Here is a 14,259-nt window from a genome sequence, read left to right as displayed (position 1 = left end):
TAATATTATCAAATGTTCATTCTTATATACAAAACAGTTGAAATTTCTTATAGGGTAGAGCATACTGAAAGAAAAATTAAATTATTCAAAAAGTACAGTACATATGCAGTTCAGTTCAAATCAAATTAAAGTAATTACGTAGTAAATGGGTTATGAAATACAATTACTCTCCTAGCTGTTATAGAATATAACAGGAAAAGTATGATCGACTAAATTTTGACTTTCTCCTGCAGTGCTTTTGGATTTCTTGACATTATGACACTCCAGGAACACAAAAATGTAAAAAATTCTTTACAAAATTTTGTTGGTTTTTTGCATTATATCTGAGGATTGAATGAGCAAAAACTTTTCAAATTTGACAAGATTATTTTCATGTATGGAGCATTGGTGCTATTACAGTTTAGTAGTTAAAGGTCAAAGAAATGGGGAGATTGAAAATGCTTAAAAATTCCTCTATTTGTTTAAAAATTCATTTCTATTCCCAAAAGTAAGCCTTTTGTGTTTTTATAAAAATTATTCAATAAAATCTCAACAGAATGGCACCATACACAATTTTAACTTTGTGCTAGGGTTTTAAATTTTATTTAAATTTTTTTTTAAAATCATAATTTTAAAAAAAATGATTCCTTTCAAGCATTCATTATTATTTAAATTTTATATTGAAGCATAATTGAAAATTATCAGACTTCCTTTCCAGTCCCCTTAATCTCCTGTTCAAGTGCAGGAAACTTGGGCAAGAGCCATTGCCTTTTTCAAAATGTTCTCCTTCAGACACAATTGAATTTCATAGGTGTTTATAAAATTGGTCAATAATATAGTGTCTGGCCTTTGCTGAAATTTTTTTCATTGCATCTCTAATGTGCTCCTGAAGAATCTACATGTTTTCCATTAGAGATACAAATTTTATCTTTAAATGCTTCCCATATTGCAACTTTTAGGGGCTATATGTGAACCATGGAGTACTACCTTTTCTTGTACATCCTGAACAATCAATATGGGACCAAATACTTGCTTATTGTTTTGTACACATTTACATTGTGTTCCAACTATCCGTGTATCAAATTCTTAAACACCATTTATTTCTAACAAACTGTCCAAAAATTACAGCATTTTTTCACCCTGTACTAATATTATTAAATGTAAATTTAAAATATATTTTAATTCTTTATTGATTGTTTAAGAAATTATTCAATATATTTTTTTCAGGTGCTAAACCTTTCAAGTGTCCTCATTGTGATTTACGTTTCCGAACCTCTGGACATCGGAAAGGTCACATCGCCACTCATTTCAAAATTCCATCCAAGAAAAAGACTGCACAAGAAAATACAACAGAACAGGAAACTGTTGCTTCAAATATCTTACAAATATCTAATACGCAACAAGAAGAAAATATGCTATCTACAAATTCCCTCAATATATTGGGAGGAAATGTCAATTCGGACACTGCCTCTTCACAAATAATTCAAGGAATTGAAGGTGTTCAGTTGGTCACGCCTAATGTTTTAGGTGGCAGTATTCAAATAACTGGAATTGATCCATCTCTTCTTTCACAAACTGTGCAAATAGATGCACATCTTTTACAACAGTTACAGCAACATGGTAATATTAATATTACCATTAGTCCTAGTTTATTAACAGAACCTCTTGCCACAACAACAGATACAGCAGTGAGTGATTCTGCAATCCTTCAAAGTACCATTGCTAATGACAACACGATTACGACAACAGTCAATCCAAATATTATTATTCATTCCTTAACTAATTTGAATATTCCTTTAAATTCGGAACAAGAAATAATTACAACAGAACCTGACGAAATAAGACCGGACGGAACTAAAACTTTTAATTTGACTAGTTTATCTAACAATAAGGAAGAGATTATAGGGAACCAAGTCACTATAGGTGTCGATTCATCTATGAATGTTGTAGAGGAAGAAGTTCTGGGTTTGGAAAATGATAGTATCAATGTGGAAACAGCATCGGTCGGCATAAGTGAAAGTATCATTCCAAACATAGACCTGTTGCATGTCACCAACGAAGAAAATGTTGTGGCCAACCAAGAAAGGAAGCACACTTGTGAAGTATGTAGTAAAAGTTTCAAAAGAGCGACACATCTGAGAGACCATTTACTCACGCACTGCAGTTCTAATCAAAAACAGCGCCCCACTCCCCATCAGTGTTCGCATTGCTCGAAAGCATTTTCCAAGCCCAGTCAACTAGAAAGGCATAAGCGCATTCATACAGGTGAAAGGCCATTTGTTTGCGAGGAATGTGACAAAGCATTCAATCAGAAAAACGCCCTTCAGACCCACATGAAGAAACATACTGGAGAGAAGCCGTTCCAGTGCCCATACTGCAATACTGCCTTCACTCAAAATGGCAACCTTAAAAACCACATAAAAAGAGCTCATTCCAACGAAAAGTAAATTCTTCCACACTCCAATTAATGCTTCCAATTCTTAATTTGCCAATTAGTGCCTCATGTTGCATTTCTAGTCACCGTAGGTTGAAGAACATATATTTAACTCGTGTACATAGAGATGTTATATGTATAAATTGTACAGTTTCAAAGACTTTTTATATAGCTTAATTTGTTAAAGTGCAAATAATAATAATGTCCAAACTAAACTATTATTTGCATAATTTCCATTTTTTAATTTTCTGATAAATGACTCTTACCCTCAAATTGGGATGAAAGGAAAAAAAGTATATATATATATACATATATATGTATATATATGTGAATATGATGGATTTAAGAATATAAAGAAATTTTCAATTTTTGCAATTATGGTTTTCTTTATCAGAAAGTTATAATGCTATTAATTTATAGAATAAAAAGAGAATTTATTTTTGAGAGAGGTAAGTAAATGTCTTTTATTCAAAAATTTCAAACTCTCGATCAGGTCGAAACGTACAATTTAGAATTAAGTGAATAGTTCATACTGGACATACAATTGGATTGAAAGGCACGCACAATGAATGTTTCCATTGTGCAAATCAATACGGGTAAATAGGAACACACATACAAAAAGTAGAAGAAAAGGTCACGCAAAGCTATTAGATATTTTCATATTGCATATAAATATAAACTTTCATATATATAATTTTTTTTTCATATTCATATAATTTTGTGACAATTGTATTTAATGTTTCTTAATATGGAAAAGTTATCCATTAATGAATTATCCAACTTAAGACTCCAACCAGTTAATTTTCATTTGAAATTCAATGTTACAGTAGAGAAAGAAATTTAATATATGTGATAATAAAGTGAAGGATTTTAATTATAGTAGTATATTTTTTTTCATTTTTAAAAGAATTTTCTGAAGCACAAATTCCGTCTCTGGCAGCCACATGCAGGATCTGGCAGAGCAACTTACCGGGAATTTTTCATGAAGGATCTGTCCTGGTATGTTGAGATTGTTTTTTTCACATATCTATTGTGAGCCTGGCCAAACCCACAATGAGTATGGAGAAAAATTCTCTCTTAGTCCCCACAGGATGGATTCAGCCAAAGAAAATCAGATGAATCATTTATAAATAACAATATATAATCACTACCTTATAAATGCAATAAAATAGATAGATATAAAGTAAATGCAAATAATAGTGGGAGGGAAAATTGTGTATTAAAATAATTTCATCCTACATACAGTCGACCCCCCTATAACACTGGTTCCTATAGTTCGGATTCCTATATTACGGTGAAAAAATTGTGACGGTATCCGTACAAACATGGTAAAAAAAACTCCTATAATTCGGTAAAACGTCATCAGTCATCCGAACTACTTTCCGCCATCCAGCGCCACACTGCGGAGAGTTTAGGCGGGTAAATTGAGTTTACTATCGTCTGTACAGTATGTAAATTAGGTACCATAAGTCTAATACACCACTAATTTTATACATTTCTTATTCAACGGTCATAAAAATTATTTATATTAATGATGTCTCCAAAGTTCAACGAAGTTTTCGCAGAAAAATAACTTATCAGAAATCGCGGCAGCCGTTTGGTGCGCTGCTCCGCGACGAAAACAAGCTTAAGCAATGGCGATGTCGAACGGTGCACACTCGGTAAGTAATCCTACAATTTTTTGTTTATAACATAGTTTATACGGATTATTCCCCAAAAATTATACGTACANCTGTGGAAGAAAAAATCCTAATTATTGAAGAAGAGAACTGGCCAGTTATAAGAGAAGGGCGTGTGTTATCCCACCCAACAGTATGCATAAAGAAACAAGCCGAAAAAAGGGACAAAACCCCAGATATCTCTATTTCTATCTTATCTATCATTTTTTCTGTCTTCTTAATTCTATCCCTTTTTCTGTTATTAGTGTTAAGTTAGTGTTTAAGGTTAGTTTTAAGGTTCCGGGTTATATTGTCGCGATCGGGATCTGTATTGTACACGTGATTTGGATACAGCGAACTATTATTATCGCTGTAATTTCGCATGCTACTGTTTGTACCGTGAAGTTGGAATCCCCCGAAATAGAATCTGTATAAAGACGCAAAAAAGCTCAATTGGAAAATTATATTAACTTTTGTTACTTTATCCTGTCTGCCTTTGTGGTGAATTCTAATTTAGCACATTTTTACACCATAAACAAAAACACGCGCAGTGCAAGTCAAAACACGTCGCGTTATTAACGCAAAGCGTCAACTATCGGTCCAAGGTCACACGCACCGGCGCTGACTGAGTACGAAAGTTGAGATCCGTATCCGTATCCGTATCCGCGGATCTAGACACGAATGATCCGTATCCGTATCCGTATCCGCGGATATACATTTTTAACGATCCGGCACATCACTAGTTACGATATTTTATTAAAAAACGTTTTATATTATTAATTACTATAAAATGGCAAAAAGGCTTAATTTTCAGGGTAGGGATGGGTTTTATATTAAAAAAAGATTGTAAATGCTAATAACGAGTAAAATCATTAATCATTAAGTCAGATCCCATTCGAGCTATGACACCTGATTACCTCTATCTCCCACCCTCTCGACCTTTAACCACCAAACTTTAACAGCTTCAATTTCCCTAATACACAAACTTTCCTGCAGAATTTCAGAAATTTTCGACAAAAAGCGCAGGAGTTATTAAGCTTCAGAGTGGGGTGAACAAAATCTTGCACCCCACACACAAGCATTCATACGTACAGAAAGAACACCCGAAATTATTTTGCATTTCTCAACGTTTCAAGGTGTCCTAAGTTCAACAATGTAAAAAATCTTGGGGTGCAAGATCGCCATACTTTTCCTTTGTTATACAGTATATAACAGCGGGGAAAGTAAAAATACTGTGGAAGTCCCCCATTTCCTGTTAACTTAAACCCGAGCAATTTCTTTTTCTTATTTTTTGTGTGTTTTTCAGAATGATTATTGTGAATACTCTGGTCAATAAATATACATTTTAGTTACTAAGATTATTGTTTTTATAACCCTCTTGCAACCCAGCCTCACCAACTTCTATCCTTCTAAAGCCCGAGCAACGTTAGGTACCCGAGAATGGTGTTAATTATTTAAATCCATTGACACCATTGACCTCAAATATTAATTGTATAATCGCAACATTGACATACATACACTAAGGCCATGTTTAGACAGGCTATTTTAGTTGCAATTTTCAAAAAGTAGACCTATAAATTCCCACTAAGATTTTCGAGAGAGAGAGAGAGAGAGAGAGACCAAGAACGATCGCAGGATTGTATGTTCCTTCTTATCTTTAAGAGTGTGATTTATAAATATGCCAAAAAAGTAATGAAAAGTCCAACTATCATAAACAACGCCGAGATTTTAAAATAATAAAGCTACTGTTGCGGCTTTAAAGAGAACTAGAGGAGTCATTTCGTCTCAAAGGAGTCATATAGGCTTTTACTTTCGATTCCGATTCCTCAGCCCTGCATGTAAAGGCTATTAAAATAGATTTATTCTTACAAATATACCTTCAATTTATTAATCTATTATTCGAAAAGAAGCAAAGAAGGAAAAAAATAAATAAATAAAACAAATTTCTGGGGTACAATCGCCATTAATGATCACTTCCTACAGGTGTCCTTGAGTGACCGTTCAGGTTCCTTCTCATTTCTTTTAGAACATGATATAAAGTGATCATTAATTTACTTATAGTTTCAGTTATTTCTGTACAGAGGGAGAGATAGGGTGTAAAGAGCATACATTAAAAGATTATATATATATATAAGGAAAAGACATTCTGGAGGATATGAAGAGTAGCCTATAGTTCTTTTTAAAATAAACTTTGTAAATCGCTTAACAAAAGCAGTCATATAAAATCCTAACAGTAACAATTGTAAATGAAGATTTCGAAATTAGTTCCAAAGGAAATGAGAAAATGTATAAGGTAAACAGGTCAAAAGTTGCATTTGTATTCAAAAACCTAACCTTATTCAATGTCACTCGTTCGAACATTGGATAAAAACAAAAAAGAATCGCAGAGAACTTGTTTATGTGAAAACATGCAAGGTAAACTGCATTATAATATATTATAAATACATATTATTTTACGTATAGAAGACGTGAGCAGAGTGGCGCAGTGGAAGCGTGCTGGGCCCATAACCCAGAGGTCCGTGGATCGAAACCACGCTCTGCTATCTTTATTTTATTTTATTTTTTTAAACCCTCTTTCAGTTTATTTAAAACTCAAATATTTAACATAATAACAATGAAAAAACCTCCTTCCATCATCGTTAAATGTTATGTTTAATAAGAACAAAGTAAGTAATTCCAATTGTTCGACGTCCGTTTCGACAAATGGCCCGCATCACTTGCCACTTGTGACTAATATAATTAGTATTACCCAATTTCAATTAAAACGTGCTGTTATCCATTTTTATCGCTTAACTGTGTTGACATTCGCTGCCCGTAATTCTAATTTGTTCACTTATCGATCGCTGAAAGAAGCTTCTTCAGCAGTTGTTCTCCCCATTACTGCTTGTTTTAAAAAAAATTACGACACTCGTTCCTTTTAATTCGGGTAATTAGGAGGATGCGGAGGATTTCTTGGACAGATAAGAACCAACACGCGCGCTTCTACGTTTTTTAATAACTTGTTACGTCACAGTTTAAAATACAGGCACTATACGATTTATGTAAACTTGGAATTACTAAAGAGCTCGTCTCGTAAAAACACGTTAATAAAGTTAATAAAATTACTATTAAAATATATAATAAATTTAATTTTTTGCAAGTTTTAATAATGTCGACTGTAATTACATTTCACTTATATAAGAGAAATGCTGTATTAAAACAATTTCCGGTGTTGTTTTCTTTATGTATGTATAGATATTAGTGTGTATGTGGCACGATTTTTGTTCATCCTATTTGAAGCTTAATAACTCCTGTGCCACTTAATGAAACATTAAACACCTTCTATCGCTGATTTATTTATTTATTATTTAATAAAATACTTAACGTTTTCAGCCTCGTAGAATAGGCCATCCTCAGGTGTAAATGTACAGTACTTTAAAACTGTTCGAACATTATACATTCAATTTTAAAACGAAAATAATAGATAAATTAACAAATAAATAAAATAAAATGTACTAAATACACTGAAGCAACAACGATATAAATAATAAAATAAGATTAATAGGTAAAAATGAATCAAAATATAAGGGCAGGTACAGACTAAGAATTCTTATATTTTAATCTTTCTTATATGTAGAATTTCCAGGCAGAAGCTAATCTATCCGCATCTCTGGCATTAATACAGTACAACCATCCTTTAATTTACTTTTATATATTTCTATTTTTTCTTCGTTCAAAGCTAATGATGGGAAACGCATGGTCTTGAGGATAGTTGCTTCACTCCATTTAACTAGAGTCCTCCGCTTGTTGCCATACTGGACAAAACTCTGTTGCAGTACCCTTTATTAATGTCATACTTGTGTTCTTTAAGTCTAACAGCTAAATTTCTTCTTGTGACTCCGATATAGTCCTTCTTAATTCCTAATTGATGATTTTCAAAAGTAATTCTATATACGCCCGCTTTTTCTTCTTTCTTAGGCATGTCTTTATCATTTCTGAGAATACTATATAAATTAGGAGCTCTTTTGTACACTATTTTGGAATCTTTTTTGTCCGATACTTCCTTCATGATGTCCTTGTGTTTTTATTATAAGTGAACTTGGTGATTTGTTTGGTTCTTAATTTTTTGCCTCCTTCGCATCTTTTAATTAGCCCTTCTATTGTACTCTTTTTATATCCCAAGTTTGAAGCTATTTCTTTGATTCTGTTAATCTCCTTCATCCTGTCTAGTATAGTACATTAGAGCAATATGAATACGCTCTTCTAATGAGTGCACGAAAAGCGGACAGTTTGTATCCTTACAGGAATGTAAAGTGGACTATGTGTTGTTTTATATAAATTATAGTTGCACTGTATTAGTGCCAGAGATGCGGATAGATTAGCTTCTGCCTGGAAATTCTACATAAAAGAAAGATTAAAATATAAGAATTCTTAGTCTGTACTTGCCCTTATATTTTGGTGCATTTTTACCTATTAATTTTATTTTATTATTTATATCGTTGTTGCTTCAGTGTATTTAGTACATTTTATTTTATTTACTTGTTAATTTATCTATTATTTTCGTTTTAAAATTGAATGTATAATGTTCGAACAGTTTTAAAATACATTTACACCTGAGGATGGCCTATTCTACGAGGCTGAAAACGTTAAGTGTTTCATTAAATAAATAATTTCTCAGCGATAGAAGGTGTTTAATGTTTCATTAAGTGTTTTAAAAACGCTGAGTTTGATATTTAGTTAACTCTTGTGCCTTTACTCGAAGTTTCCTGAAATTTTGCAGGGTTGTTTGTGTATTAGGAGGATTTCGGTGGTTAAAGGCATGTCGTATCTCGAGTGGGGTCGGTCTTAATGAAGATTTTACTAGCTATTAACATTTACAATTTTTTTAAAACTCATCTCTGCCCTCAAAATAAAGCTTTGTGTCATTTATAATAAACAATATTAAAAATTTTAATAATAAAATATCGTAACAGATGGCATCACCCACAATTTCAATGTTTTTCAAATTTATTAATATTTTTAATCCATGCTTGCATTCTATCTAAACGCTCTAAAACTACTCGTAGTTTTACTCTTTGAAGAAGCTTGCAATTTTAACAGAAGTCGAATTCATTTATCAACATTAATCTTCTTTTCGGCACTTATATAACACAAGATCAACAGTTTGACTCACCCGAGACACTTTCTTCGCTTTCTTACATGTGGTGGTGATCAGTCTTGAGATAGTGGCGAAAAATGTTTTCTTTTCTGAGCCTGAAACTCTGACATTTTTCAAGAAGAAAGCAAAAATAAGTCAGATCATTAGAGAACAAAGATTTTCACACCAACAGCCACGAGAATCAAACAGAGCTCCCTCCCGAATTAGCGCGCATACTGTTTTTTCTTTAACTTCCCCCGCCTCACACCACGTGACGGTCCCATTGTTACTACTATTAAATTACAATGAATCGTCATTTTGAATGTGTTTCTGGATTGGAACGTTCTAGGTAACGGTCGTTTCTATGGAAAGAATGAAACCATAAAAATTTTTTCAACAGTAATTAATTTATTTTGGTAAGAGAAATAACATAGAATATTAACTGAGTATATAATTTAGAATTATATTTTAAAAAAAATGTAAAATCGCTAAGGAAATTTTGCTTGAATTTTGATGCCTGGGAATTCTTTCTTTAGAATAAATGTTTTTTCTTTTCTGCCTTTTTGTCCCGATGGTCCTGAATCGACCTGTTACAGAAAAAGAAATCTATAATTAATAAAAGAACTCGTATTCGCCCGTTTCTATATCATAAAAACTCCGTGCGCCGTTATATATAAAGGAAATATCTTTTGGTTCGATGAAGAAACAAAGAAGAACGAATGTTGACAGTCCACCAGTGGCCAAGCGGTCTTTGTACCCTGAACACTGAGCGTTCGGTCGTGGGTTCGCGGCTCTCTCGGACAGGCTGGCCACGTGGAGTTTTTCGGGTTTTCTCCACGTCTGTAATGCTTAAATAGGGGCCAGTTTCCCTTAAAAAGACCTTCCGGAAGGTATCCCCTAGGCAGATCGCCCAAATGTTGCGTTGTCATAACTTAACAAACAATAATGAATATTAACACAATTGATTACAAAACAATACGGGAATTTGGTATTTACAATGGGTAACTGACTTATTTAAGGATATTTTTAGAACTTGCAACTGACCCAACCCAGATATCAATTTAAAGCTGTATTTAGTTTAAATTGATCAGATTTGTTGCAAGAAAATTATTGGTTAATTTCAACTTCTTTGCTTGAAAATTACTTTAAATTTGACTGCAAAATAATTGTATTGTTTAATGATGAAAATCTGCATTCTTATTCAATTAAATTTTGATAATAACTTATCATACAGAAAATTAATATAATTTATGAAAATACTGACTTAGACTCTTCCAATTTCTTCTCTTTTTCGAAGTTCAGGCGTCTTTCCTCCAAATCCTTTCTTTGAAATTCTAAAGCAGCAATCATCTGCTCGTTGCGACGTTCCAGCTATTCAATAAAAACAAAATATTTAATTAATGTTAAATGCAAAATTATTTATCGAAATTAATTTCCATAAATAATATACTTCGGCTTCGGAATCCTTCAATTTTTGCATTTTTTCTCTTATTTTCATCTCGAAAACTCGTTCCATTTCTTCCTCCATTTTCTTCAATTTGGCTTCNTGAAGAGATGGTAATAGTATGATACAAGATCTGGGCTATTCGGAAATGAAAAAAAAACTCCCAACAGAAATCAAGCAACTTCTGTTAAGTCAATCTTGTTGACGTTGTCGTGAATAAAGCGCACAGTGTTCATCTGTGGCTTCTTAGTATAGATAGGATCAGTCAAACGTTGCAGCTGAGCGTAGTAGATTTCGGAAGTTTATAGTAATATATCTCTCAATAAACTGGTCCTCGAACGTCACACTAAATACCCAGCATAACCTTGAGCTAATGCATTGACTATTTTAGCACGGCCTGTGCTGTGCTTGACGGCATTTTTAGGTTGTCATTAATTTAAACATTTTATTAATTAATGTGTTAAACATGTGTGATTCCTTTAATAAATACAAATGCAATAATTTAATATGTAACTTTATAATATATTTAGTATTATAAAAGGCCCTTCTAAACCATGTGTTTTAGATGAAACATGCAAAATCCATGGGCACAAACATGAATTATCGTTTCATCAGACCCGCGATGAATGGGTATTGGTTTAGTCCATTACCCGTGAAATTTCTGAGGATACAGCCTGAACTCGAACTCGGTCCCTCAGCATATAAAAGCTGAAGTCTTTATCGTTTCGGATAAACTGCACATTAAATACATTAATTAAAAACCTTTAACTCTAAGACAATAAATCAAATTTGTAATTATTTTATTTGTAATATTTACATTAAATTAAATAAATGGAATGTTTTTTCATGTGATTTTTGAATCGCGAATTATTGAATATTATACAATATGTTTGCACGCCTTCAGTGCAATTCCATTAATTACATATCATAATTAAAGTAAATTATACTATAAATAATTATCATTATTTACAGAAACAATAAAATATAAAACTCCTCACTTTCTGCTGTACCCCATGGGTATTTTCTTCCTCTTTTTTTGGTTCCGGATACGTCCTCTAATGACATACTTCCCATAATGGCATAGGGAAGTCTTTCCTTCAAAGAAATCGTTGGAATCATTTTAATTAATTAAATAAAAATTATTTCTAATCTATTTTATATGGACTTAATTATCGAGTAATGATGATAATGCAAATAAACCCTTCTGTACATTCAGTTATAATTATAATTAGGTAGTTGCTGATGAAGAGTGTAATCATTGTAATTACCTTAAGATTATTAAGAGCTTCGTTATCTCCGTGAACGTGGGATGGAAAATCGTAGATTTTAATATTGTGGTGTGCAATTTGATTCATTATCTGTAAAGTATCAACATTATTTTATCTTATAAATCGTATTTAAAGATAAAAAAAACTTGTTTTCTAATTGCTGAAGATCATATTTTACGGCATAGGATCTAACAGAACTTACGATTTTCTTAAAAGCTGCACATTCTTCGGGTGTAAATGAATCAGCCTTTGCAATAAGTGGAATGATGTTAACTTTATCATGCAAATTCTTCATCACTTCAACATCCAAGGGTCTTAACCTGCAAATGTAAATAATAAAACGAATTAGTTCAATATTAATATCTTTAATAATTTTCATAAATGATACTTAATTTCTTTTACTCTTTCAACGCCCTGTAGGCAGTAAGAAATCTTGTTTTTTCCGGCTCCAGCGTGGATTTCAACAGGCCATAATGCAGGCAGATAGGTGAGGGACGGCCCGCCATATCATGGACGGATCAACACTCGAAAAATTCCTGAGGTTTTCGACCATTCCGATTCGATCTTGATTCTCCAGAGTGTGGGCTGGCAATGTGGAGTTTTCCTTGTTTTCATGTGTATAACACCCGAAGGTACACATTATTTTAGATGGTCGTATGGCCGAGTATTAAGATGAAAGCCTACTGCTTTAAAAGACCCAGGATATAATCCGAACGGATCGAAAGAACTCCAGAAATTTTACGGGATATGTCTGCCCCCGTCCATCTCTTCAATTTATTAATCTATTATTCGAAAAGAAGCNAGATGAAAGCCTACTGCTTTAAAAGACCCAGGATATAATCCGAACGGATCGAAAGAACTCCAGAAATTTTACAGGATATGTCCCGTCCATCTCCACCCTGCCGCATCATTTTGAGCCTAGCCGAATCCAAAATGGGCATGCAAAAAAAAAGATCCTTTTAGTGCCCGCAGGAGGAAAAGAGTTAAAATGTATATATATTGAATCGACTGTAAATAAATTAATTTTAATATAAATATTTATTTGTATAATTTTTAATAAATTCTCACCCATTTCCACAAGGCGAAATAAAATAAAGGCAACAATGAACCCGATTGTCTGGCACAATAACATCACGATTCACGCGCGATTCATCTTCTAAATATTGGTCGAATCTCTCATTGATGAAATTAGTTATTGGACGCCAACTGAAAAGCATTTTATTTAAATATTTTTAAATTCAATTCATTCGCACTGTTAACAAATTTACCATCCATTATTGTTTAAAGAATCGCCGAATCCGGGTACATCCACAACCGTTAGATTTAACTTGACGCCATTTTCTTCCAGCTGAAGCTTAGTCGTCTCGATCTGAAATTGAATCTTATAAGTTAAATTCAATATTTTAATTGTAGATTAAAATATTGAATTTCTGACCTGCACTGTTGGTTTGATTCTTTCGGAAGGACTCGGATATTCGTCGGAGTAAATATTGGAGAGGAAGAGGTTGTTTAGGAATGTAGATTTTCCCAATCCCGCTTCTCCTATTGAAGCGTGGGTAGATGAAAATAGAAGAAATATTGTACACTTTCAGTACATTTATAGAATAATAAGTTACATACCGACAAGCATTAAAGTGAAATGAAATCCTCGTCTGACCGACAGCCGATAAATCTCATTAGTCAAATTGGAAAAGCCAACGTAATCAGAATCTGTGTCCATTTCTTTGGGTGTTGGACTCACGGCTCCAGCATCATTTTTCTTTCTGTGGGCTAACAAATCAGGAGATAACTGTTGGCGGAAAAGCTCCCTTTTTGCCGACATCTAAATAAAGTTAATTTAATAAATTTTTATTATATAATCCTTCTAAAGGTTTAGAATTAACAATGGAGACTACACTTACAACTTTATCGATTATGGAGAGGAACACCGAGAAGAGAAAAGTATACATTAATGTATGCAGTAATATAATGTCGATCTAAGAATAACTGATATAAAAATAGTAACTCACCATATCGGCGGGCAGATGAATAATTAAATTCTGTTGAAAAAAAAAAATTATTTAATATTATTTATTTATAAAAGTAATAGATACGGGGTTGATGCAAAAGTTTCTTGAATTTTCTAGAGATTTGTAGTACAAAATTTATTTGAAAAAAGAAAACAATACAGTAGACACTCCTATAACACTGTAGATAATTCCGTGTTATATGAATTCCATGTTGTACGAGTCACTTAGATTTTACAAATACGTGTGCCGGGCTGTGAACGGCTCACGTATTTGTAAAATCTATGTGACTCGTACAACATGGAATTCATATAAAATGGAATTATCAACAGTGTTATAGGGGGTCTACTGTAT

General features: G+C 32.9%; 3 protein-coding genes and 1 non-coding gene across 4 annotated transcripts in view; 2 read left to right on the top strand and 2 right to left on the bottom strand.

The window, feature by feature from the left end:
• The first annotated feature begins 670 nt into the window (after nucleotides 1-670).
• Nucleotides 671-3,611, top strand: LOC111636545 (gastrula zinc finger protein XlCGF26.1-like). The gene has a single exon (XM_023381827.1). It carries the CDS (start codon nucleotides 1,392-1,394, stop codon nucleotides 2,424-2,426), a length of 1,035 nt encoding a protein of 344 aa, XP_023237595.1. The 5' UTR covers nucleotides 671-1,391; the 3' UTR covers nucleotides 2,427-3,611.
• Nucleotides 3,612-6,542: 2,931 nt separating this feature from the next.
• Trnam-cau lies at nucleotides 6,543-6,614 on the top strand. Its single transcript has one exon. It is a non-coding gene; the product is annotated as a tRNA-Met (tRNA).
• A 2,972-nt stretch (nucleotides 6,615-9,586) lies between these two features.
• Nucleotides 9,587-10,745, bottom strand: LOC111636537 (septin-7-like). Its single transcript, XM_023381818.1, has 3 exons — nucleotides 10,638-10,745; nucleotides 10,452-10,558; nucleotides 9,587-9,774 (listed from the first exon to the last, which is right to left on the bottom strand). The coding sequence occupies exons 1-3, from the start codon at nucleotides 10,713-10,715 to the stop codon at nucleotides 9,720-9,722; spliced, it is 240 nt and encodes a 79-aa protein (XP_023237586.1). The 5' UTR covers nucleotides 10,716-10,745; the 3' UTR covers nucleotides 9,587-9,719.
• Nucleotides 10,746-11,582: 837 nt separating this feature from the next.
• Nucleotides 11,583-14,259, bottom strand: part of LOC111636536 (septin-7-like) — a 5,236-nt gene continuing 2,559 nt past the window's right edge. Inside the window, exons 2-10 of the mRNA XM_023381817.1 lie at nucleotides 13,909-13,938; nucleotides 13,801-13,802; nucleotides 13,520-13,721; nucleotides 13,335-13,441; nucleotides 13,168-13,268; nucleotides 12,968-13,105; nucleotides 12,102-12,219; nucleotides 11,900-11,989; nucleotides 11,583-11,726 (exon numbers count right to left, since the gene is read on the bottom strand). Of these exons, the coding sequence (XP_023237585.1) occupies nucleotides 11,598-11,726; nucleotides 11,900-11,989; nucleotides 12,102-12,219; nucleotides 12,968-13,105; nucleotides 13,168-13,268; nucleotides 13,335-13,441; nucleotides 13,520-13,721; nucleotides 13,801-13,802; nucleotides 13,909-13,938 (917 nt within the window). The 3' untranslated portion in view covers nucleotides 11,583-11,597. The remainder of the gene's footprint in view (nucleotides 11,727-11,899; nucleotides 11,990-12,101; nucleotides 12,220-12,967; nucleotides 13,106-13,167; nucleotides 13,269-13,334; nucleotides 13,442-13,519; nucleotides 13,722-13,800; nucleotides 13,803-13,908; nucleotides 13,939-14,259) is intronic.

This window comes from Centruroides sculpturatus, unplaced genomic scaffold (assembly GCF_000671375.1).
Source record: "Centruroides sculpturatus isolate CEXI.00-Female unplaced genomic scaffold, Cexi_2.0 scaffold996, whole genome shotgun sequence".
NCBI lineage: Eukaryota > Metazoa > Arthropoda > Arachnida > Scorpiones > Buthidae > Centruroides > Centruroides sculpturatus.
Note: the sequence above shows the minus strand (reverse complement) of the source record. Positions and strands in the feature narration are given on the sequence as shown.

Bases quoted from the DNA above. Each gene is read 5' to 3' on its own strand.
- LOC111636537 (XM_023381818.1), bottom strand. From the start codon at position 10,715: ATGGAGGAAGAAATGGAACGAGTTTTCGAGATGAAAATAAGAGAAAAA. The intron at 10,559-10,637 runs GTATATTATTTA...TTTATTGAATAG, and splicing joins TGAAGGATTCCGAAGCCGAA to CTGGAACGTCGCAACGAGCA. The intron at 9,775-10,451 runs GTCAGTATTTTC...TTTCTGTAACAG, and splicing joins AAGAAATTGGAAGAGTCTAA to GTCGATTCAGGACCATCGGG.
- LOC111636545 (XM_023381827.1), top strand. From the start codon at position 1,392: ATGCTATCTACAAATTCCCTCAATATATTGGGAGGAAATGTCAATTCG.